The sequence below is a fragment of the Pelodiscus sinensis genome, chromosome 1 (assembly GCF_049634645.1).
Source record: "Pelodiscus sinensis isolate JC-2024 chromosome 1, ASM4963464v1, whole genome shotgun sequence".
NCBI lineage: Eukaryota > Metazoa > Chordata > Testudines > Trionychidae > Pelodiscus > Pelodiscus sinensis.
This window is the reverse complement of record NC_134711.1, coordinates 138,959,659-138,984,840: the sequence shown is the minus strand read 5'-3', so window position 1 is coordinate 138,984,840 and position 25,182 is coordinate 138,959,659. Positions and strand designations below refer to the sequence as shown.

The window sequence follows — 25,182 nt, the reverse complement described above, 5'->3', positions numbered from 1 at the left end:
ATGTGCAGACACTCTTTCCTTAACCTATATATGATATAATTTCAACTTTAGCTTTAATAAAAAATCTTTATACCTGCCTAAGCGTGTCAATATCACACTTGTGTGTGTAGAATGAGAAAGCCCCAGCCCTCCAAAAACACATCTGAGCAGTCCCCTTGAATTTAATAGGACTAGACCTGTAGTGTTGCTGTGTCTCATGAATTTTTTTCGTACAGAACCAGTTCCTGAACTACAGGAAAATCTTAGCTTTCATCTTTAAAAAAGTTTCTAGCCTTCAAAATCTAAAATACATTAACTTTGCAGGGTCTAAAAGGAGAAGTTAAATGAAAACTCCACATTTTTAGAAGTTCTTAGGTTTTATAAATGAATGGCTGGAATGCCATTGAGAGGCGAAGTTGGAGAAGCATTTGGAATACTTTTGAGCATATTTTGAGGTCTAACTGGTTCTGTGGCTGAGGGAAGTTGGGTGAAAGATGAGGGAACATGAGTTTGCAAGGATATCAGGGGAGTAGCTGAGGAAGCTAGGTTTTGGGGGGGTGTCATGGCTCCTTCCCCACTCTGGCACGATAAATGCAGGAGTGGGGGCAAGCAAAAGTACCCCAAAACCTTATCTACCAGGCTTTGGTATAAAACTTCCCCCTCAAAATTGTAACAACCTAGATTTTGGGGATAAAATTTCTGCTGCCACAACCCAAATATTAATAAAGCAACCAGGGAGTGACTACTTGGGAAATCTCACCCCTAAAGTACAAAGTAGGACACAAAAATTAACCAATACCAGGTTAATAAAAAGAAAAGAGAAAGAACTTTTATTATCACCACAATATTCCTGTTGCAAGCATAATGACTAGATGGAACAGTAACAAAATAATATACTTATGGAGTAGAAATTTATCATGGGCCAGGAACTTAGTTATAAAGGAGAGCAAAACCCATTTTTAAATGCACAGACACTAGATCCTATTTTCCAAACCATAAAACAATAAAACCTAATGGATTTTTCTAAACTTTATCTTACTTACAGACTGTGAAGACTATTTTCTTGTAGGGAGACATCCTGTCCCCTTCAATAGCTGGAGAGTAACTACCCCCAGGACCAAGGAGGGAAAAAATAAAAAAATTCCTTTGTCCCAGTTTGAAATTCCTACCTATGTTTCCATTGGCCACTCCACCTGGCTAGGTGTAGTTAACCCCTTAGTTTCCAGGCTGCTGGCCATCTCTCATGATCATGACAGGGTGTGTGTGTGGAAATTGGAAGTAACTGAGCTATCAGAGAGGCTGAGTGTATGGATGTCTGTGGGGATGGCTGGGGGAAAGCTACATTTGTGGGATGCCCATGAGGTAGTCAGGGGAGGAACAAGATTTGTGGGGGTGTCTAAGGGAGAAGGGGCCATGGTTAGATGCTGGCTTTGCACACAAGTCCAGTGGGGCAGCTGGAGGATGCCTACATGACTAGGTGTGTGGATATGTCCAAGTATAGCTGGGTGGCTTTGGGGACAAGCTAGGACAGCTGAGTTTGGAGATTGTCCAGGAGAAGATGCACATAGGGACAAGTCTATGATAGCAGCTAGATGGAAGTTCCTTGGCAGCTGAGACTGTGGTGGTGCTGGGATTGTTGGACAGGCGGGAGTGTCTTGGGGATGAGCTAGTCACTGGCTGGGGGAGTCAGGATCATGAAGGGGGTAAAAAATGGTTTTCCTATCTCAGGAAAATGTTTGATACTGTGAAAAATTGTTCCTGTCTGCACTGACACTAAAGTAAAAATCTTGAAAAATTTCACAACCAATCTAAAAAAAGTTAGATTCAAGTTCATTGAAACATTTATTTAGATTTTGACTTTTTATATCTTTTTATTTACTATATTAGCTGCTTACATATCTAAAAAAAAGTCATTTCAAACCAAAAATGGGTGATTTGAAGACTAGTGGACTGCCTGGGCTGTTGGAAACACAGCGGTCTCTGGTGGCTGTGAACTACAATTGCAGATCATTTCTGCAGTGCCAATGATCACCTGACATTACAGTCTGCAGAGAATCATGAGGAGTGGCTTGTGTGCATGAGTATGCCATATAGCAAACCTATGTGCTTGAAAATCATGAGTCAAACCCTCACATTAAGTTGTTTTAAAATTAGATTTAAAATTAAATATTGATATTTGTATTTGCTTTCTAATGTTCGCATGCTTGAAATTCACATTTTCTCTCCAATCATAAGGGCTAAAAACTTTTGATTTTTAAACTAAAGCTGAAACTCTCAGGGAGTAACATATGTCCAATGGTGCTCAGTTACCACACAGTGCATTTAAAGTACTTGCAAAGACACTCCTTTATTCTGAGTCAGACTGCAGCTAGCTGTGTGTAACAACAAGAGCTTCACAGCATCCGCTCAGGCTCCCTGACTGAAAAGCTCAGCCTTTAAAGCAACGGTCCCCAATATCACATCTCTTGCCATACAAAATTTAACAACCATAAAACTTTTAAAAATCAATATAACATACACAAATACTTAGTGCCAACTTAATAGCTAAGCTTATTAACATATTCAAGTGGTCCTTGAAGGCGCACTGTCATTTCGCTCTGTAGGGCTCCTCAAGAGCATCAGCACTACTGCTGTCAGGATGTGGCAAATCTCTTTGTGGTAGTTATTCCATGATCCAGGACTGGTTTTTCAGAGTGGTGCAATTGTTAACTTGTCTGAGACTGTCTCAGACAAAACAGCTGACTCATTGCCCCTTAGCTTCCTTCCATTCTGGGATTTGTCACCTGTTCTTCCTTTGCATATGTCAGTCTAGGGATGATAACCTCATACGACCACATGGCTATCTTTTCTAACATTACTGCTGTTTGTTTCCCCTCAGAGATACACAGCATCGTATTCTTGAAGTAGTGGCAGCCCTGAGGACACCAAATTATTATTATTGTTTGCCTTGTCTGTCTCTTTATACATCTGTAAGTCCCACACATCATTGGTGCCATTTCATAATTCCACTGAGCTAAATATAGATCAGAGTCTAGCTCTGCAGTCTTTTGTAGCAGATACTTCATTGTCACACTGGTTTTCACCAGCTGCTTGGATTGGGGATAATGGAGACTGACAAATTACCTGCTTAAACCCGTACTCCACTGCAAAATGCTTAGATTCATGCCCACTAAATTGTGGCCTATGAGTACGCATTGTTATGTCAGATACGTTATGTGTAGCAACAACTGATTACCTGTAGCTATTGCTGCGTGTAGCTATAGCTGTAAATAAGGCTATTTTAAGCAAGTGAGAATAATAATATAGGATAAATACATAAACCTATCTATGCCTACTTTGCTACACAGCTTATTTTTTCTGTCACCAACATGAGCTATTTTGCTCAATTCGGCCTGCATGTTTGGCACATGCAACAAGCCTTTCCAGCTTCCTGAATGTCACTGTTCATTTGAGGCCAGTGTGAAATGTCTTTGGCCCATCTGAGATTTTCCAGTCCCCAAATAACCTTTGTACGTCCTCACCATACTTTTCTATAACCCTTTTGGGGCTTTCTGCAACTGCATTTTTTCTTTCTATTTTCTGTATTTTAGTTACAATACCTTTGTGAATATCGCTCTCCCCTTCCAGCCAAGGCCTCACCCCTTCTGGAAGCAGAGAGCCAGGCTCCCGCACACACATTGCTCAGCGGCTCAGAGAGCCTGTCGGCTCCTGCTTGTACTTGTGCTATGCTCAAACACTGAGGTTTAGTCTGCACACAAAAGTTAGGCTGGCACAGCTATGCCCGTCAGGTGTCTTTTTTCACTAACCTTACCCCATTCCTCCATGAAGCAATCCACATTTCAAGGCCAGTTGAATAACAGTATGGATTTTACAGCATTTAGAGATGTCCTTTAAACAGAAAGGGCTTTTCAACCTTACCTACAGGGGAGTGTCCAAGACAACGTTTCTTTCAAAGACTGTACACTACCTCCAATCTAAGAAAAAGATTCAGGGGTAGCCGAGTTAGTCTGTACAGGATAAACATAAAAAACAACAAATGGTCTGGTAGCACTTTAGAGACTAACAAAACATGTAGATGAGATCATGAGCTTTCGTGGGCACAGCCCACTTCTTCACATGACATTCCTGGATGTGCAGTTAAATAAACCTCTGATTTGGTTCATTTCAGAGGTTCATTTAACTGCACATCCAGGAATGTAATCCATGCCCTCAAATGCCAGCAATGCCCCACTGAAATATATAGGACAAACTGGACAGTCCCTACGGGAAAGAATTAATGGACACAAATCAGATATCCGTAAAGGGAACATACAAAAACCTGTTGGGGGACACTTCAGTCTACCAGCGCATTCATTAACAGATCTTCAAGTGGCTGTTTTGTTACAGACCAATTCCACAAGCCAAATACACAGGGAAGGACTGGAACTCCAATTCATTCACAAGTTGGATACTCATGTAATGGATTAAATAAAGATACCAGATGGCTGGGACATTATCAATCCACCAAACAATAAAGGTGCCAATGATTCTTTGGCTGTATAGTATCTGGTGTTAGTACTCTTCCTCTCTATTGCCTACTAATGGTTCTTATCTGCTTCTTTTGACTACCCAGTCTTTAAGTGTTTATAGACTTTGTTTTCCTGTTACATTCCAGCTCAGCTTTCCCCTTGATATTTTTTATACCCACTACCTCTTCTTGTTTCCCAGCCTCCCTCCCCTGTTTATTTTAGTTCTGGACATCCAACAATCTGGTCATCTGAAGGAGTGGGTTGTGCCCATGAAAGCTCATGATCCCATCTACATGTTTTGTTAGTCTCTAAAGTGCTACCAGACCATTTATTGTTTTTTATGTTTATCCTTAGAAAAAGAATTTGTTCATAAAAGTGTCACCTGGTGGCTCCCAGCATAACAATACTGGAAATCAATCTACAGTTGTAACTCTCTTAGCCACTAAGAGACTGGCCCAATGTCACTCATCTCGGGTGACATTCATGCACGCCAGCCATACATCGTGCCTTCCAGCGGACCCCACTGACTGCATTCAGCGGGGCTGAGAAATAACTTGCAGTTGCAGTTCATGGCCACCAGAAGCCACCATGGAGCTTGCTGAGCTGATGGACAGGTGGTCTCTGTTTCCCCTTCAACTTTGCATCCTTGCTTACTCACTGAAGTGAGCTATCATTGACACCCCTCCCCCCCCCGAGGAAAATGGTGGCAGAATGTACAGTATTGTCCCTAGTCACCGTACAGATCCCCTTAAAAAGCCACCTAGATGCCTTGACCCTTCTTGAGCATCCAACCCTCCTTCCCCAGGCCGAACTCACCATGTTTAGAGTGTTTCACCCAGGAGCACGCTTGCCAAAGGACAGTGAGAAAGCGATTTGCAGATGTTAAAAGGTATATTTTACTGTAATGATTCAATGTGTGTGTGGACTAACAAAACCATGCTTCTGTTTCTTGTACTTCTGCAGATGCGGCCTTCAGGGGATCCCCCTACACATGGCTGCAGCATCTCTAGCAGATAAGGAAGTGTTAGAGCAAGGAGTGCATGTTCTGAGAGGTGTTCCAGTTCTCAGAGGCTGAAAAAAGAGAATGCCTGGAGCGCAGAAAGACCCCGAAGGAAAGGGTTTAAAATAGGCAGTTCAGAAAGAGAGCGAGGAGAGCGTTGTAAAGGGCCAGGAGCAGATGATAAAAGTGATGGAGGAACAAACAGTGATGTTGAAGTCCCTAATCAAGCTCAAGGCAGAACACTTGCATGCTCACTCCCAGCCCCTACGCAATACAAAACTGCTTTCCATGTCTTCCCCAAACTCCTCCCGCACATTCCTTGCAGCTCTCCGGAATGTCTTGGTACCCACTCACTCCAACCCTCCAGCCAGCTTCCAAAACGATAGCTTGACTTATGGAAGTTTACACTTCCCTGCACTCTTACCTCCCTTCCCACTAAGCCTTCTCGCTGTGTTAATATTAGAACTTAAAAAAGAGCTCTCTGAAAGATAACCAGACTTTGTCTCCCACACATGGTGATTGCTGCTGACAGTAGTACATAGTAGCGATCTGATCGTTTGCTGGCTACAAATCCCAGTCAGGAATAATTTTTTCATGCTGCGCTGGGCAAACTCCTCACAAAGTTTCAGAAAGACATTTTTCCACCGTGGCACAGGAACTAATTTTGGGGTCAGAGTGATGATGTGCACCTCCTCTTTAGACCTATTGAGATCAGGTTGCCAACTCTCCCAGACTGGACGGCTCAGACTCCATTGATGTAAATGGTGTTTGGTCCATCCAGTCTGGAAGAGTTGGCAACCCTCACCGCTCCAGGCTGGGGCCACAGAGACATCAGACAGGGGGACCCCAAGGACCGGCAGCGTTCACAAGGCTGGTGGCTGACAGGATCCCAGGGGCTGTCAAGGCTGGCAGGACCCTGGGGGCCCAGCAAAGCTCATGGCAGAAGGAACCCAGGGAGCCAGCAAAGCGCATGGGGGGCTGGCAGGATCCTGCAGGGCAATCCAGAGGCCAGGAACCAGAGCTGGTGAAGCCAGAAGTGGAGATGGCCCCCAGGCATGGGGACACCAGGTAAAAAAACTGGAGGTGTTGCAGCAGCTCCCACATCTTTCCTGTGCCTATGGCTTTCCACAGGTCAGAGTTCTGCAGCCACTGCTCATCATCCCAGACCTCATGTGATCACACCACTCAGTGTTTGTTTCCTGAAACAAGCCTAAATCCGAGGAGCCACCATGTTCAACTGCTCTCTGGATGCCAAAAGTAATCCAGTGGTGTTCCCTTCCATGATATACTGCACGGCCCTCCACAATGTGTCATGACAACGACCATAACAGCAGAGAGCAGCACGGGATCCATCCTTTCAAACAGAGACGGTGGGCACACAGTAAGCAAGGGCCATTGAAAAAAAGCTGCTAAATGCAGTCAGAAGCCCATGGAATGATGGGACGGAAAACTGCATTATGGGACATTGATGATGTGCTGCAATATGCTCCCCCTTTCCCCAATTCCTAGCTGCTGATGGTGGTGAGTAGCACAGTGGGAAAACTACTCACGGTGCAGCATTCTCACTGACCATGCTGGAGCACCTACCAAGTGTGCATGTGCTCTGCCAACAGAAGCACTATGTGAATGTGAACATGCACAGAAAATATAATTATACAGGTTTTTTAATCAATTATGTAATTTGCATCAACAAAAAATTGCATAGTGTAGATAAGCCCATAGGGCACATCTACACAGCAGCATTATTTTGGAATAACTGACGTTATTTCAAAATAACAAAACATGCATCTACACTGCAAGCCATTATTTCAAAATAATGTCGAGCTGGAGGACTTCTTACTCGGACTCTGAATAACCCTCATTTCACAAGGAGTAAGGGAAGTGAAATGTGTGTTCTTCCTTTAGCTTCCTGCAGTGTAGACAGTGCCAAAAGCCGAGTTAAGCTATTTTGACTTCAGCTATGCAACTGATGTAGCTGAAGTTGTGCAGCTCAATTCAACTTTAGCCCTGCTATGTAGACGTGCCCTTAGTGTCTATTACTGGAGTTAACAGCTACAGGATCAGTGGATACAGTGATAAGTGGGCCACTAAAAGACACCATCTGATATGGACAATAAGAAGAGTCAAGTTCTAAAGGTGCAGGAATAAGGAGTTTTACTGGAGGATTCCAAGGAAGCTTGAAACAGTTACAATACAGAACGCTAGGAAACTCAGAAAATGTAATTGTGCATTTCTCTAATCACCCATTGCTGAAGAAATGAGTCAGCTCTATTGTTTTCTTTATTAACTATCACCCCAGCAGTGACACTGTTAATAAATGCAGTGGACGGACGTCTCTGTAAGCTGAGCCGTGTGGTCACATTGCTCAGTGTGCTGGTTTTATTTTTAACATCCAAAAGCACTGGATAGATCTTCCTACTTGGGTTTGCTCTTTCTCCCTGCATTCTCGTCTCCTGCTTAGCCCTAATCACCTCACCTCAGCCCCACTCAGCAAAACCAGGAGAACCAGTGTCTTGGACACAATCACAGCGACTGCATGATCAAGGTAAGGCTTTGCAAACAAGAAACAGTCTTTTTTGTTAATCAAAACTTATGCTACTCCTACACAGCCAAGCCTATATCAAGGCTGAAATCCACAAGACAGTCTCAGGGTCTGAGTACAAAAACAAACAAAAAACCCTCACAGCCACATGTTACAAAAGGGTTCACTAACACCAGGTGGCCCACTTTGGGCATGCTTTCCTTTGAGGCACTTTGGGCTAGATCCACAAAGTCTAGGCACTGCAAAGCTCAGTGGTGCTAAGACTTTTGGATAACCTGCCGGCCAGTGAACTCCACACCCTGCATTAAGGGCACAGCCCCCCTACACGAGGGAGTGTTTAACAGTTAGGTTCACAGAAATCAGCAAACTGAGTGGGGAGCTACATCAGGCAGACAGTAGGAAATGCTGAGGAGAGGGGTTAGGTCTAACCAGTCTTTAGGTGCCTATCTCTGCTCAGGATTCACAACCATGAACCCTCTCCTGAAGCTAGGCGTCTTAGCCAGTACATCCCTGTCTCAAGAGTAACTAGACCCCTGTGCTACCACCACCAGAAGCCCAGTGCTTAATGCACTCACACCCTAGTTTCAAATATTTGCTTTACTTGATTTGGAGCAGAGAGTTGAACTTAGGTTTCTGATACCTTCAGTGAGTGCCCAGCCCACCCGACGTTCTGAGGTGCTAGACTCTCACTATCTCCTGTTCAAGCTGTTCCACTTTGCATAAATAATTTAATATTAATTGGAGCTTAAGTCTCCTATGTCCTATGTGAGCACCTTAAGCCTGAGCTTTTGGGTAGTGTAGGACACACACATGCTCACCATATTTCTGATCTAGCTACCTCAAGATATCTTTGGTGTGGGGCTTAAACCAGTAAGAATGTTCTGAGACCCACCTGTGGAAATGTAGGCACTCAGGGAACTTTACTGTAGCTAAGGTAGCACGTAGGGAATTTAGATGCCTCCCAGATGAAATGTAGGTGCCTCCAAATGTAGGTGGCAGCTGAGCAGGACGATGGGGATCTCAGAGTGCCTAAATGTTAGATGTAGGCATCCCTTTGTGGATCTAGCCCTTTGTGCCTGATTTCTTATCATCTCTGCATAGTCAGGTATGAGATGTTTTAAGATGGATACCACATAACAGTGGCAGTATGAGTGAACATTTCTGAAAACGATGGTCCTGTGCGTGATTGGTTTCTTCTCATAAGCTGTAGAAATGTTGACTACTTTTTGTTGCAAGGGGATGTGGATTGCAACTGCTTTAAACACTAAGGAGACGGGATCACCACATAGGAGTGTAAAGGGTTTGTTTATTCAACTAAAACTGGGAAGGGAGGGGAATCTCACTCATACACTCAATCACACTTACAATCCCAGGCAGGATGATAAGGCGAGCAGAAGGCAGTTCATATTGTTTGATCTTCCCAAGTTGACTCCTACGCTGGTCCACTGGCCGGGCGATCCGAGCAGAGGGCGTTCTGGGAGGCTCCACTTGATGGTCAACCACTACTGTGTGTCTGTCCCTCTCTCCTTTAAGGATCAGCCACATGCAGCCTCTGAGTCTGGGCCTCTTGGGGCCATATGCACTCCCTGCTGGGGCCGTGTGCATTGTTGTTTACTCCTGCTGTTTACCTCAGACATTATTCTGCACTCACTCAGGGAAGGGATAGGGGGTTAACAGACAACACTCCAACAGTTTAGGGAACCAAATAACATTAACAGGAGAGAAAGAACAACCACCATTTTAACTCTCCCCTTGCTCCTCCTTTGCCTCCAACACTTTTAAGGGATCAGAACAATTGCACCATTTCTTGAGATGTGCTAGGTAAGTGATGCGTGTGAGACAGAACACTCTCCTTTTTAAAGGGTCAGATTCTGAATTCAGCTTCCTTGGTGTACATTGAGATTACCTCAGTTTAAATCAGTAGAGTCACAACACTGATTGAGATTTTTGTAAAAGCCAAGTTTTCTGTATGCTGGCATCTTCATCACGAGCTTGCAGGAGAAGAGTAAGGTAGACATTTCAAACACTGTAATTTTCAAATGGTTTTTAAAAGGAATTTTAGAAAACATCCAGATATACGAGGCACTGGGGAAGCATCAGGAATATTATTTATGTTGTGTATTAGTGCAGTGCTTAGGAGTGGCCCAGGACCCCACTGTGCTGTGCTCTGTACACCCAGAACAGAATGATGGACCATGGACCAAAGCACTCGCAGTCCAAGTGTGCTGACTGATGGTGTAGTGCAAAGAAAGTGAGATAATAGTTTTTAAATAGACCAGATAGACACAGGATGAGAGAAGGGTCTAAACCACAAGTAGAGTGAGCAATGTGATGGCAGCAAAGAGCATGCCTGTTCCATGATTTTGGGGGGATGGGGCAGTATTATTTAGGAAGGGCTCAGCTAAATAGGGAGGGAAAGGTGTGGAGTGAAACCTATCTTTTTCTTTGCTTTTGACAGACATTGTTAGAGGATTAAGTGGACAAAGAGAAGCAGCCTTTGACAGAATAAATTCACATGCTGGTTTTGCATGAAGCAAGTATTTGGAAAAAAAGATGGTGAAAAGGAAGGAGTCTGGCCAACAGACAGTTAAAGATGACATTTCAGTTGCTATTATTATGGCTGTTGTAGTAAAAACCATTTCCCACTGCTTGAAGGGTCAGCTCTTTGATAACTGTGAAGCCTGTGTGATAGATGAACCCAGTCAACACCACCATGATTGTATGTGGTAAAGGCATGCAGAAATGTGCAACCGGATGAGATGCATTTCCTCTAACTTGCATGGAGCACGGATCCTAAATATATTTGTGGCCTCAGGCTATAAACTGCAGGGTTTTGACAACTGAAACTGTAACTGAGATTGTCAATATGATCTGAGAGGCAGAAGCTTCTGTAAATCTGTTGTCTTTGCTGGGAGATATTCGGAACAAGGTGCCCCAGAAAATTGGCCAGATTGTATATTGGAGGGTTTGTTAAATATGTTAACACTTTTTACATGCAAGAACCTCACACTAAGGGGCCAAAAAGAATAAAACTCAATATTGATAGCATGCAAACAGCCTACATTTCATAAACAAGAAAATAAATGTGTATAGTTGCTTCATATATTACTCTGCTTTTAAGAATATAATGTGAAATATGCTGGTTTGCTCTATATTATATAGAGCAGCAACAAAACCCAAGTCTGCTTTTTTACATATACTTAAGTCTTAGAGTAAGAAAATGTATTACTGTCCTGGGGAGGTTGAGAGTTTTGGGGATGCAACCACTTTATTTCAGGCTAAAAATGTGGTAAAATGGAATACGGCTGAAGCGGTGCTGGTGAAGCATGTTGAAAACAGTTTAATAAGGACTGTTTTAAAATATAATGGCCACAAGCTTTTTTGAAGATAGATACCCTCACATGATCTAATCACAAGGAGCTTTTGTTAAGGGATATCAGGAAATCTTTGCAGATGAAATATTTATTGTGTCTGAGGTTTCACCAGGATGGTGTACACACTAACTAAAAGATAACAGAGAAGAGGAAATCACAGGGCCTTTTGTCTCAGAAAAATTACAAAAAGTAAACCCTAAACAGGACCATGTGTATAGAGTAGAAAAGAGTCAAGCAAAAAGAGGATGGGTGAGAAACAAGTATTTTCTAGTGAAACAGAGGATGGACTGAAAAATTTAACAGTTGAGTTGAAGCATTTCCAGTTCAAAACTTCTGATAAGGGGAAAAGTGGCTGAACAGGGTTTTATGTCACCGTACCTAGCAATGCATCTGTGGCAGCTTTTCCTCAAAATTCTAGTTCAAAATTTACAAAACAGCAGTCTAAAGTAATCCCAATCTCCTCATAATTGGGATGTTGCTTTATCTAAATTCATTATGGTCACTCATAGAACACAATCTCTCATGATTTACAAGTCACGATAGCACCAAAAATAGAGAAAGTACTGCCATGTAGAAGCAGGTTACTACTTAAACATTCAGCATTTGGTAGATAACATTAACAAAATCATCAGCAATGATCCGAAGAGACCAGACGTCAGAATCATTTAGGATGCATGACAAGAATGGTTCACGTAAAACCAAAAACAAACAAATGTGTGTGCGGAAGGGGAAGCGGGAGGGAATTGGAAACAGTGGATGTAATCCAGAATCAGAGTTGCAAGGTAGTCTTGTAATCTGCGGACATTACATGGTTTAATTCTTTATACATACAGATGTAGTGGAACACCAGTTACGCTATGTCTACACTACAAGGTTATTTCATTTCAAAATAGGTTTATTCTTCTTCACAAGCAGGAGTTATTATTTTAAAATAATAGGCTTCATAATGTACATGCTCACCTCATTATTTCAAAATAAGGGGAACTATTTTGAAATAATTCCGTAGTGTAGACATGCCCCTAGTGAGAGACTATTATGTGCCACTGTAGCTATAACTACTCAAGAGAGAGATCGTGGAGTCATTGTGGAAAACATTCTCTGACTGTGCACCAGCAGTCAAAAAAGCAAATATAACCACCACCAAGGTGGATTTGAACCTGGGTAGACTACGTCTAGACTGGCATGATTTTCCACAAATGCTTTTAATGGAAAAGTTTTTCCGTTAAAAGCATTTGCAGAAAAGAGCGTCTAGATTGGCAGGGACGCTTTTCTGCAAAAGTGCTTTTTGCGGAAAAGCGTCCCTGCCAATCTGGACCGCTTTTGCACAAGAAAGCCTCAATCACCATTTTCGTCATCAGGGCTTTTTTGTACAAAACAGTTTTTAGCTGTCTACACTGGCCCTCTTCTGCAAAAACATTTCCAAAAAAGGGCTTTTGCCCGAATGGGAACGTCAAAGCATTTGCACAAGAAGCACTGATTTCGGACAGTAGAACGTCAGTGCTTTTGCGCAAAATCAAGCAGCCAGAGTAGACAGCTGGCAAGTTTTTGCGCAAAATCGGCTGCTTTTGTGGAAAAACTTGCCAGTCTAGTTGCAGCAAGGTGTGTGGGTTACACAAACAGAATGGAAACAATTTAAAAAGGGATAGAGAATAAGACAGAGAATATCTTAGGGTATGTCTACACTACAAAGTTAATTCAAACTAACGGATGTTAGTTCGAATTAACTTTGATAGGCGCTACACTAGCGCTCCGCTAGTTCGAACTTAATTCGAACTAGCGGAGCGCTTAGTTCGAACTAGGTAAACCTCATTCTACGAGGACTAAGCCTAGTTCGAACTTACTAGTTCGAATTAAGGGCTGTGTAGCCCCTTAATTCGAACTAGTGGGAGGCTAGCCCTCCCCAGCTTTCCCTGGTGGCCACTCTGGCCAACACCAGGGAAACTCTACTGCCCCCCCTCCCAGCCCCGGACCCCTTAAAGGGGCACGGGCTGGCTACGGTGCCCGTGCCAGATGCAAGCCTGCCAGCACCCAGCCAGCAGACCCTGCACCTGGCACGGCTCGAGCCAGCCACCCGATGCCCCCCAACCCTCCCCCTCTTCCCGGGACCAGGCTGGCGGCTCCCGGGAGCTTGCCCGGGACCGCAAGAGGTGGGCACCTGCCTGGTCTAGTGCAGACATCGTGGACCTCATCCACGACCTCCGCACTAGGCACAGGAAAGTGGCCGTCTAGGGCAGGAGAGCTGCCAGCCTGGCCACCCAGGAACAGGTGTGCATGAAAATCAAGGTGGTCCACTGAGACCCCCGACCCTGAGCCCTGAGCTTAGAATGGCCGTACTGGGTCAGACCAAAGGTCCATCTAGCCCAGTAGCCTGTCTGCTGACAGTGGCCAACCCTAGGGACCCTGGAGGGGATGGACCGAAGACAGTGACCAAGCCATTTGTCTCGTGCCATCCCTCTCCAGCCTTCCACAAACCTTGGGCAGGGACACCACTCCTACCCCCTGGCTAATAGCACTCCATGGACCCAACCTCCATCACTTTATCTCACTTCTCTTTAAACTCTGTTCTAGTTCTAGCCTTCACAGCCTCCTGCAGCAAGGAGTTCCATAGGTTGACTCTTTGCTTTGTGAAGAACAACTTTCTGTTACTAGTTTGAAGCCTGCTACCCATTCCTTTCCTTTGGTGTCCTCTAGTCCTTCTATTATGGGAACTAATGAAGAACTTTTCTCGATGCACCCTCTCCACTCCACTCATGCTTTTATAGACCTCTATCCTATCCCCCCTCAATCTCCTCTTTTTAAGTCCCCGTCTCTTTAGCCTCTCTTCATATGGGACCTGTTCCAAACCTCTGATCATTTTAGTTGCCCTCCCCTCTCCCACCCTCTCTCTTCCCCTCTCCCACCTCCTTTTCCCAGTCTCCCCGAGTTTTGTTCAATAAAGAGAGATTCTATTTTTGACCACACATTTTTCTTTATTTTGTACATCAGGAAGGGGGGCTAGGGAAGGGTAAGTGGAAGGAGGTGAGGGAGGAATGGGGTACGAGCCCCCGATGGGGAGGACTGGGCTGGCTCTGCGGGCTTCTGGGGGTGGAAGCTCTCCTGCAGGCCCCCAATTACGCCCTCTCCCCAGATGGCAGCCTGCGGCAAGTGCAGCTGGTCTGATGGCCGAGTGCTGTGATGTGCCCAGTGTGGGTACTCCGGGCACTCCAAGCCAGGACTGCTTTGCAAGTGGGGCACCCCTGAGAACTGTCTGTCCGGGGTGGGGGTCGGGTCCCTTTAAGCACAGCCCTCAGCTAGCCTGAGGCAGCAGCTCCACGCTCTAAGTCCTATTCAGATGCCCTGCCGGCACTGCTTCCGGCCATCCTTAACCCCGGTTCAGGGTCCACTTAATGTGGACATGCTAGTTTGAATTAGCAAAACGCTAATTCGAACTAGTTTTTTAGTCTGGATCCGTTAGTTCGAATTAGCTTAGTTCGAATTAACTAATTCGAACTAAGTTAGTTCGAATTAGCGCTGTAGTGTAGACATACCCTTATTGCCTCTATATAAAACCATAGCATGCCCACATCTTGAATACAGTGTACAAATGTGGAAAAACAAGTAACAAACTAGATGTGATTCTGCATAATAAATACTCTTACAACAAGGTTGTAAAACCGGCCTCCGGTTTTTCTATCATAAATGACTTTGTTTTTGTTTTGGTTTGAAAAGAGTTCTTGTCTGTGGCTATGTCTACACTGCAAGTTATTTTTGGAAAAAGGTACTGTACATTTAAAATGCAGAGCTGCAGTGGTGGTAGCCAGCACGCTCCCCCTCCCCCCGACGGATTAATCAAGTAGTCGATGGAATTTCCATCAACTTCTTGATTAGCTAATTAACTGTTACTTAACATGCCTAATCAACCCCCTAGCAGAGACAGATACAGACCAAGCGACAAAGCTGAGTGATTAGAGACGGAGGATGCAGAGGCCAGGGTGGAGCAAGGTCAGAGTAGGGCAAGAAACTAGGTGAGGGTCAAGAGCCGACAGAGAGTTGTGACCGTGGGGATACACTGAGAGGCAGCAGGAGGTTCCTGGCCAGGCAAGTGCACAGCCTGATCTGTGGCTCTGGCTGGGTTGGAGCCTGGGACTCCTCGGGCTCGTCTATATTGGCCCCTTTTCCGGAAGGGGCATGGTAATTTTTGAAATCGCAATAGGGAAATGCGCGGGGGATTTAAATATCCCCCGCGGCATTTAAATAAAAATGTCCGCCGCTTTTTTCCGGCTTTTAGAAAAGCCAGAAAAGAGCGTCTACACTGGCCCCGATCCTCCGGAAAAGGGCGCTTTTTCCGGAGGATCGGGGCCAGTGTAGACGCTCTTTTCCGGCTTTTCTAAAAGCCGGAAAAAAGCGGCGGACATTTTTATTTAAATGCCGCGGGGGATATTTAAATCCCCCGCGCATTTCCCTATTGCGATTTCAAAAATTACCATGCCCCTTCCGGAAAAGGGGCCAATGTAGACGTAGCCCTCAGGCATAGGCTGCTGCCACATGCCTGCCAGCTGAGTCACTGCTGTAGGGGAAGGGTTTGTTAGCACAGCTGAGCAAGCAGCTCTATCTGCCTCACAGCTGTGGGACAATCCACAGAATAATAAGGCTCAACAGCAATACTGACTAGTTACTGTTCAGGGAGCACTGTCCATGCTGTGCATAGGGTTGCCAGGTATCTGGTATTCACCCAGACAGTCCAGTATTTTGGGCTCCTGTCCGGTAAAGAAATTCAGAGAATACCGGACACCTAAAATGTCCAGTATTTTCTGAATTTTTCCCCGGCCAGGAGGCAAAAATGCCGGGTGCCTGGCAACCATAAAAACACTCAGTACCCGGCCTCCTCCCGCACCCTCCTCTTGGTGGGGTGTGAACCTGCTCTCTTTTCTCTCAGCTTCTATGGTAACAAGGCCAATCATTGTGCCCTGGCTGGGGCTGCAGACCTGACTCTGGGCTCAGTTCTCCACTCCTTCTGGGCTGGCTTTAAGTCCTTCCCTACCCTGGAATGGAACAGGGCCCCGCAGGGCTTTCGCCATGGAGACGCTTTGCCCTATCAGTTCCCCCCCAGCACTCCAGCCACATTACTCCTCCTCCTTCAGCCCCCCCTTTCAGGGTAACAAAACTCCAACAAATTGTTGACCCTCTGCAGGGTCTTCAGCCCCATCCCTGAGTCCTTCAAACTCCAGCCCTGTGCTTGGGCTTCTAAATGAAACCAGCCCCCTTCTCAGAGCTTTGGCCACTCTGCCAGTGGGGAGAGCCAGGCTTACCCACTTCTCTGGGTACCAGACCTGGGCCCGACAAATAGCATCCCTAAGCTGTTTCCCCTTCCTACTTGGCTGCTCCCTGTCACCCTTACCTAAACATCTCTCCCATACCACTTTCCCTGCAGCATTTCAGCACCTTCTTCCCACCTCAGGTGCTAGGCAGCAACTGATCTGCATCCACTCAGGCCCAGCGGCCCCTTTTAACTCAGCCTGATATGCTCTGATTGGTTGCTTCCCTGGAAGGCCCACCTCCACTGCTTCTTTTCTGGGGTGGGGTGTGGTTGAACCAAAAGGCTTACAGCACAGGGCCTCAAAGCACTTGGTACACCCTGTCACACAATCTTTCTTGTGACTTCAGAATTGATGATCATGCATAGGAAAAAGGTTCCTCACCTAGACCTATCAGGAGCCAGTGACCCACAGAAAAAAAACCTCACAGGCCACATACAGCCCCACTACTAAGGGGCAGTGCCTTGGGCCAAAAATGAGAGGTTCAGGATTCAGAAGAGAACTCCAGGCTGGGACAGAGGATTAGGGTACAGCAGGAGGGGGTTCTAATTGGGGGTGCAGACTCTGGAGTGGGGGTGTGGATGAGAGGTTTGGGGTGGTTGAGGGGGCTCTGGGGTATGGATGCAGGCTCTAGGCTAGGGTAGAAGGCTGGGGTGCAGGAGGGAGTAAAGGGCACTTGGGCAGCTCCCATTTGGTGGCACACAAGGGCTAAGGCAGGTAGCTGCAGCTGGCATGCCCCTGTAGCCCTTGAGGTCAGGGGAGCAGGTAGCTCCGCAAGCTGCCCTCACGTGCAGGCATCGCCCACACAGTTCCCATTGGTTGCAGTCCCCAGCCAATGGGAGCTGTGGAAGTGGTGCCTACAAGCAGAATGTTGAGCTTCTCTGATCATGACTAGCTGGCAGCTCTAGACTAGTGAGGCAGGAACCAAGGCTCAGAGCTTCTGGCCCACGGTGCAGAGACTTGCCATGGGCCGGGTGATATTAAGCAGGGGGCCAGATCTGGCCCATGGGCCAGAAGTTCCCCACCACTGCTGCTATAGATTTTTGGAAGGATCATTTTCTCTTAATTTGCAAACAAATTTCAGATGATAGTGCTACCCAGTTATTCTAGAGAGAATTTTTATGAGACTTTACAGTAATATTTTGGATTTGACATATGAGCTCAATGTCTTCAGTTATCAGCTATCCGCACATATCTACCATAGCAAACAAATGTACCGCTTTTGGTGCATTAACTAAAGATGATTTAATTCAGGATAAACTCAGTGAAAAATAAATTATAATTAATTTACAAATTATGAGTTATAGACACCAAATAGACCTGTCCCAGAGACTGGCAGCCTGGCTGCTAAAAGAAGAGCTGTATATTTTTAAACCCTTCTTGGTTTGCTGTCATGACAATCTAGAAATAGACATTATTTACCAAAGTGGACAGAACACGGCCACATCTTCTCACTCGATTTTAGTTGGAGCACAGTTCAAGTAAACATTTCACTTTTTATTCAGTTCTTCTGTAACTCTTTGCCAGTTGGAGGGAACCTGAGAAATAAAGTTCATTTTACATTTTAAGTATGGTTAGGGTTCATATGTTTGTTTTTATTAGTGTATATCAACACCAGCCCTCGGGTGACCTTGTGCAAGTCATGGCTGAGACTATTTGTAGAAATTACAGTTGCAGCAAAATACGACAAGAATCAGGGCAGCAGTGCTGCTGCCAGTGCGAAATAAATGGGTCGGTGACTGGCTCCTCTGAGCACTTCAAATGCAGATCAAACTAAATTCCAAGAGAGGCAGATCTTATCCTCTATAGTATGTGAATATAGGAACAGCACAGTGGATCAGATCAGCAGTCCACTTACTCCAGTACAAGATGCTTCCCAGGAAGGTGGAGGAAACTCCATAATGGAAAATTAGGCCATGTCTACACTAGGAAACTATTTCAAAATTACTAAATTCAACTTAATTACTCCATATTTAACAAATTTGAACTATTGTGTTCTCACAACGGGGAAGCCTCGAAATTAGTCAGAGGCAGGCTCTGTTAATGTGGATGTGCTACGTTGAACTTAGATGCCTGGGAAACACTGGGAGTAATTTGTTCGAATTACCCTGGGAAGTAATTGCTTCAAAATAGCGGCACCGAAGCGTGCACGCTGCTGTTATTTCAAAATAAGTATTTTGGAATTAGTGTTACTCTTGATGAAAAGCAGGAGTGCAGATTTCGAATTCCACAGCCCCTTATTTTGAAATAACAGGTTTGGTAGTGTGAACGCTCCGCTTATAAATTTGACCTTCGGGGAGGTTATTTTGAAATAAAGTCCTAGTATAGACCAGAGCTCACAGAATATTCTTTTGTAAAGTGGTCTACACAGTACCTGTAGCACTCCCTTGTGTCAGGATGCGATGTTACAAGGGGTTCTTGTCTCTAGTATTCTAGAGGCCATCTCTCTCTCACCAGGTGTTTTGGGACTCAGCCCTCCAGCCAAGTCACATAAAGTTCAGTCTCCTTCCAGGTTAATAGAGATGTCCTAACAAATACAATGATTTTTCAGCCCCTCTCTGGCCAAACTAATTGCTAGTTCTTTCCCAGCAGAATTCTCCACTCTCCTTCCCTGCTCCAGGCATTCTGGCAGTTTGGTCTAGGAGGATCTGCCTGTTCCCACTTGCACACATTTTCCCAAGACGTCTCTCTGCAGGAAATTAACATGGTCCCTGTGGGTTTCTTCTATCCATCATGGGTCCTCATTCAAGGCTTCCTCCAGAGTTTACTCCTGGGGTGTGTCTAAACTACATGGCTCCGTCGACAGAGCCATGTAGATTAGGCAGGACGGCAAAGGGAAATGAAGTGGTGATTTAAATAATCGCTGCTTCATTTCAATCCAAATGGCTGCCATGCTGTGCCGATCAGCTGATTGTCGGCACTGCGCGGCAGTCTAGACGGAGATCTGCTGACCCCAGAACCCTTCGTTGGCAGATCCTTTATGTCACGACGCTTACAGGATCTGCCGACAAAGGGCTCTGGAGTCAGCAGATCCCCGTCTAGACTGCCGCGCTGTGCCAACAATCAGCTGATCGGCACAGCACAGCGGCCATTTTGATTTAAATGAAGCAGCGATTATTTAATCGCCACTTCATTTCCCTTTGTGGAGTAAACTAATCTACGTGGCTCCCTCGATGGAGCCATGTAGTTTAGACGTACCCCTGGGAGTTACTTTCTCAGATTTTTCTTTATCCTTCTTGCTCCCTTCAAGCAGGATTGTGAACCATTAATAACTACTCTCTGAGAACAGTTATCCAGCCAGTTATACACCCAGGGAGCAGGTCAGTGCTGGGAGAACTGCAGCTACCAGAGCCAGAGGGGCCAGAAGTAGGCCAGAGAGCTGGAGGCAGAACAGCAGCAGTGCTGAGGCAGGAGCTAGGTCCAGAAAAGTGCAGAGCCACATGTGGAGAGCATCTGGGGAAAGTGAGGGGAGTTCTGGGTAGCAGGCCCAACACATGAAGACACCCCAAACCAATATGCCCTTGCAGACCAGACTTGGAGGGGAATAGTAACCCTGATAAGGGGATGATGCTGGGAAGAAGACTCCTGCCCCTAAACCCTGAGAGTGTATGGCCACCACCAAGTTTCTGACCTACAGGAGCGCCAGGGCCTGGGAGAGAGGCCTGGCACCTAGAAGGAGCAGACTCTGACCTGCCCCGCTGCCCGGATGTTCCAGAGAGGCTGTGTGTGATGCCGTCTGCGACAAAGTGGGATGATGTGTTTTCCTTTCACCTTGTTTCCTTATTCTTTCTTTAAATGGATTTCTGTTTAATACAATGTACTCACTGTGAGCTACATGCAGTGATCAGTGACTCGAGAAAGTGTCCTGTGCAGTGTCCCGTGCCCTGGAGGAGGGTCCCCTCCTATGTGACCACAACACTTAGGAGATTAGGGGTCAAGCCCCTCAGGAATCCTGGGGCCAGCCTTGTTGGGGTACGCACAGGAAGGTGGATGGGAGCCCTCGAGGTCAGGGAAGGCTCTGGGTAAAGGACATGGTAGCAGGGACTCAGATCCTTTCACTGGCTCATTTCACTAGGGTAATTTATAAGCAAAAAAAGTTCCCCACAGTAGTGGGGCCATCCCCCCATGTACATAATGGTTCCTTTCAACCCGCACTGCAGTGCTCCTCTCAACAGAGCTCCTTTCTCTCCCCCTTTCCTTTCCTCAGCCTCTGCCCCTGCTGCTAGCTCAGTTGCTCCATTACTACTCCTAGGTGGGCACCTCTTGGAGCATCTCATGGCTTCCACTAGCAGCCCACAGGGTTGTCAATGGCCACTTAGGCCCTAATTCTCCTGATGGGCCAGTGGCCCCATGACAGCTGCCAACGAGAGGAATATTTTGTCTTCTCTTTTGTAGGACGGAAAAGATATCAATAATCTACACCTACATTTATAAATCTGCTAAACTGGCTCTGTCCCCATGCGCAGACACAGTCTGGGTAAGCAAGCCTAATGATTCAGCGTGTGAGCTGAGGAGAAGTAGAGGGTCAGGAAGGAAATTTACCCCTAGCATGTAGGGATGTGAATGTTTAACTGGTTACCCAGTAAGCCCCACTCTTAACGGGCGATGCTCACAGGTTAAGGTTAACCAGTGGGGTTGGAGCAGCTTCCCTCCTGCTGCAAGCAGGGGCTACTTTGGTGTCCCAGCTAGAGAAGCCTCTGTCTGCGGTGGGCCCGGATGACTGCAGGCAAAGACTGCCCCAGGGGTGGGGAGTGGGGGGGTCTCCTAAAACATTTTCCACCCAGGACAGCCAAATAGCTAGCGCTGCTCCTGAGGGGCTCTGGCATCAATGTATTTGTTTAGTTTACTGAAATCCAGAAGTCTTGATTATTTGCCTAATTATTTGCTTTTTTTTCCTCAGAGACAAACAAGACAGTCTGCTGGAATTATGGTAGGTGCTTTTGGGAAGGAAGTGTGATTTCCTTGTAAAATCCCACCCGTAAAATTGTCCATCTCCTTGTCTTCATCTTGATAGCTTAAAAGGTCCCCTATCTTTGTACCTTTTTGTCGTGTATTCAATGAAAAGGAGAAGGGAATTGCTTAGAGATTTAACTACAGTCCTTCATCAAGTGCTTGTTCATGTGCACAGGTGGTGAGTTGTATGGGCCCTGATGCCCCAGCACCAGGAATATTCCTGGCCCAGGGCCAGGTTGGGAGCCAGGTCTTTCCCTGCCTCTACCTGTGCTCCCAAGTGCGCCCCCTGCTTGTGTGTCTGCCAGCCCCCCATGCTGCCCTTGGGCGATTTAAAATGCCCCAGGGGCTCCTGCTGCCATCACCAGCAATACAGCAGCGCTAACGTAGCATCCTGCCACTCACTCCCCATGGCCGCTGTGCTTCCCTGTGGCCCCTGGGCATGGCGGAGTGCCTGTGTCTCTGTGCAGTTGTCCCAGCAGCTGGAGTAGCGCACGGACACCCTCCAAACCTCCTCAGCCACAGGGATGCATGTGCCAGAGGCCACCCTAGCCTCACTGAGCTGCTGGTGTTGAGCAGGAGATGGGCTGGGGGATGCACAGGAAGCACTGTGTGGCAGGCGGGCAGCAATGTTTGGAGACCCTCGCCCCATGGGAGCTGTTGCCAGAGAGGGGATGCATCAGGTAAGCATGGCACTCCCCACCAGTCTCTCCACAGCCTACACCCTTCTCCCCCAGCCCCATATCCTGTCCCCAAACTCCTGCACCCCCTGCAGACCACAAATTTCTTCCAAGAGCCTGCCCCCAGAACCCTTCCTGCACCCCACCCCCTCTGGCCCAGGCTGGAAACTGTACCCAGACTCTATCCCGGAGTCTGCACCCCTCACCCCTTCTGCATCCACATTCCTGCCAGAGCTTGCAGCCTGTACCCCAGTTCCATTCCTAAGCCTGCATCCTGCACCCAAACTCCCTTCCAGAGTCTTAGGGTGCTGCTGCACTGCACCTGCAGCTCAAAATAAGAGGAGCAATTTAAGCTATGCAAATTGGGTAGCTTATTTCAAGTGTATTTTGAAATAGCTAATTTTGAAAGTTGGCTCTGCCTAAATGGTCCCAAATTTTGAAACAGAGTGCTATTCTGAACTGTCCCTTAGTCCTTGTGGAATGAGGTTTACAGGGACACTGGAATAGTGCATCCGTTATTTTGAAAGCTATTTGAAAGCAATTTCAAAATAACAGGCATGCTGTCAAGACACAGAATATGCTATTTTGGGATACCGGAAATATCCTGAAATAGCGCCGCCCGCAGCGTAGACATACCTTTACACGCGGTGCAGGCTCTGGGCATTCTGGGCACCCCCAAAATATCTGCAAACCTGCTACCCCTGTTCATGTGCATTGCAATCAGGTGTGTGTGCATGCACATGCACAGTAGCCAGGAGAATTTTCTCCGAGCAGCTAGCTGCAGGGTCAGCCTGGGTGCCCCCTGGAGTCACACTTCCATGGCACACAGGATAGAGCCCTGCTGACATGCCCCCTCCTCACTGCCAGTGACTGTTTGCTGGAACTTCCCTGGGCTCTAGCTTGACCAGCACAGCAGCCATTCATTGACACAATTCTATTAGTTCTTCAATAGTTAGTAGTTAATAGGGGAGGTTTCCCTCCTGTGCTCCTCTGGCACCAGAGCATGCTGGGTCTCCCAACTTCAAAGTCTGCAAGCGCAGGCCCAGAAGCAACCCTCACCACACATCTAGTTTGAAGTGCTCAGGCGAGCACCATCCAAAGGATCGTGGTGCCATCTTCGAGAACTTTCAGCCCCAGACGGAACGATAGGGATCAGCGCCTCCAGGGCTTGCTAGCGGAAACTGTGCTTCGTCCCCAGCCAGATCCTGCACTGAGGGACCCGGCATCGAGTCTTTCATTGGTGCACAGTGCTCAGGCTCCAGCATTGTGAGTGCTGGTGCCAAGACTAAGGATTTACGACACCACATGGGCTCCACTCGCAGCTCACATGCTGCCCTCAGGCACCAGCCATAAGCACCAGTGCCACAGAGAAAGAAGAGGCCAGGCAGGATGCTCTCCTGCTACTAGGCCTAAGGACAGGGCCGCTGTGAGCACCAAGCTGGGCTGCACTGATGTGGTTCTACCACTGGTGCTGGTTGAGTCAGCTCCTGCCCATGGGGAAGGGCAGTGGAATCCAGACCCGCCCCCTTACTCGCCAGCACCCGACTGAGCTCCGCCGTCACGTTTAACCAGTTAACGGATTAAACGGAGGGAGCATGGGGGCTGCTCCAGCCTGGCTGCGTCCAGCCCAGTGTTGGGCTGGGACTCAGCAGCTACACGCAGGGCCACAAACTCTGCCTCCCCACAGCCACTCCCTGCAGTGTCACTCCCAGCTGAATACATGAGTGCTACTCATCCAGCCAGCCATGACTCAATGATAGAATGACTCCCACATAGTCCAAGCCACATACTTTGCATCCTAAAAACGGTGCCCCCTACGTTGTTTGGCACACGAGTGAACAACATAAGCGCCTAGCTAGTCTGCCAGTCCAACAAAGGGTAACATTTATGCACCAGCCTTGTTGTTTCAGATGGAAGTTTCCCGAACACTTCAATCAAGCACACTGGTTTAGATGAAACAGTAAGACGAGTTTATCACAAGAGAGAGAGATTGCAAGTGATCAGGCATAACCATCAGAACTTTTAACAAAGGAAATAAAAAGATAAAACTGCAATCTTTTACCAAGGCTAATAGTTCTAAAAGCAAAATAGGTTGTCTTACCATTAGCTGCAACACACTTCATGGGCTCAAAGCACTTCCCCACTTAGTTCAGAGTTCTTCAGGTATTCACTGATGTCAGGGGAGGTGGAGAGGCAAGGGGGCCAGAGGCCTTTTTCCCTTTCTACTCTGACCCTTTGTATTGGAAAAGGCTTCTCTTGGTCACGGGGTCAGGAAGTTCCACTGCATACTTCAGCTACCAAATCCTTCAGGCTATGTCTACACTATGGGGCTTTATCAGAAAAAGGTATGCAAATTTATGTATCTTTTTGTGATAGTTTTTTTGGAAAAGGCTTTTCGGAAATTGCCTGTCTACACAGGCCAAATTTTGGAAAAACCTCCTCTTTCAGAAGAGCCCTTCTTCTTCATGGGAGGAGAAAGACAGGGCTTCCAAAAGAGCACATCTGCTCTTCCACACAAAAAAGCAGAAGAGCAGACGCATTCCCTGTGGGCTCATCCTCCCTGACTGAATTAACCTCATTATTTCTAGCCTTACTCTTGACTGGAACTTTTTTCTTATGCCTGTATATTTATACCTGCCTCTGGAATTTCCACTACATGCATCTGATAAAGTGGGTCTTTGCCCATGAAAGCTTATGCTCCAATAAATCTGTTAGTCTATAAAATGCCACAGGACTTCTCGTTATTCCCTGGATGCAGCGGAGTTTTTCCAGGATATTTCTTGTATCGCAGAAAAACCCCATAGTCTAGACATAGCCTCAGATGACATACTTCATTTATACATTCTCTCTGCTGA

The 25,182-nt window shown here is 46.4% G+C and overlaps 1 protein-coding gene across 6 annotated transcripts in view; it reads left to right on the top strand.

Annotated features, from left to right (window-relative positions):
- Positions 1-7,869: 7,869 nt before the first annotated feature.
- Positions 7,870-25,182, top strand: part of FBXO40 (F-box protein 40) — a 32,635-nt gene continuing 15,322 nt past the window's right edge. For 2 of the 6 annotated variants that reach the window (XM_075904339.1, XM_014574091.3), the window contains exons 1-3: positions 7,870-8,032; positions 21,093-21,174; positions 21,598-21,627. Coding sequence is in view for 4 of the 6 variants with exons in the window: in XM_014574091.3 (XP_014429577.2) it covers positions 21,625-21,627 (3 nt within the window). In the remaining 2 variants the exon portion in view is untranslated. Of the gene's footprint in view, positions 8,033-21,092; positions 21,175-21,597; positions 21,628-22,117; positions 22,331-25,182 lie in introns of all 6 variants that reach the window. The other 4 variants (XM_075904350.1, XM_006124175.4, XM_075904304.1 and 1 more) reach the window with 3 other exon arrangements.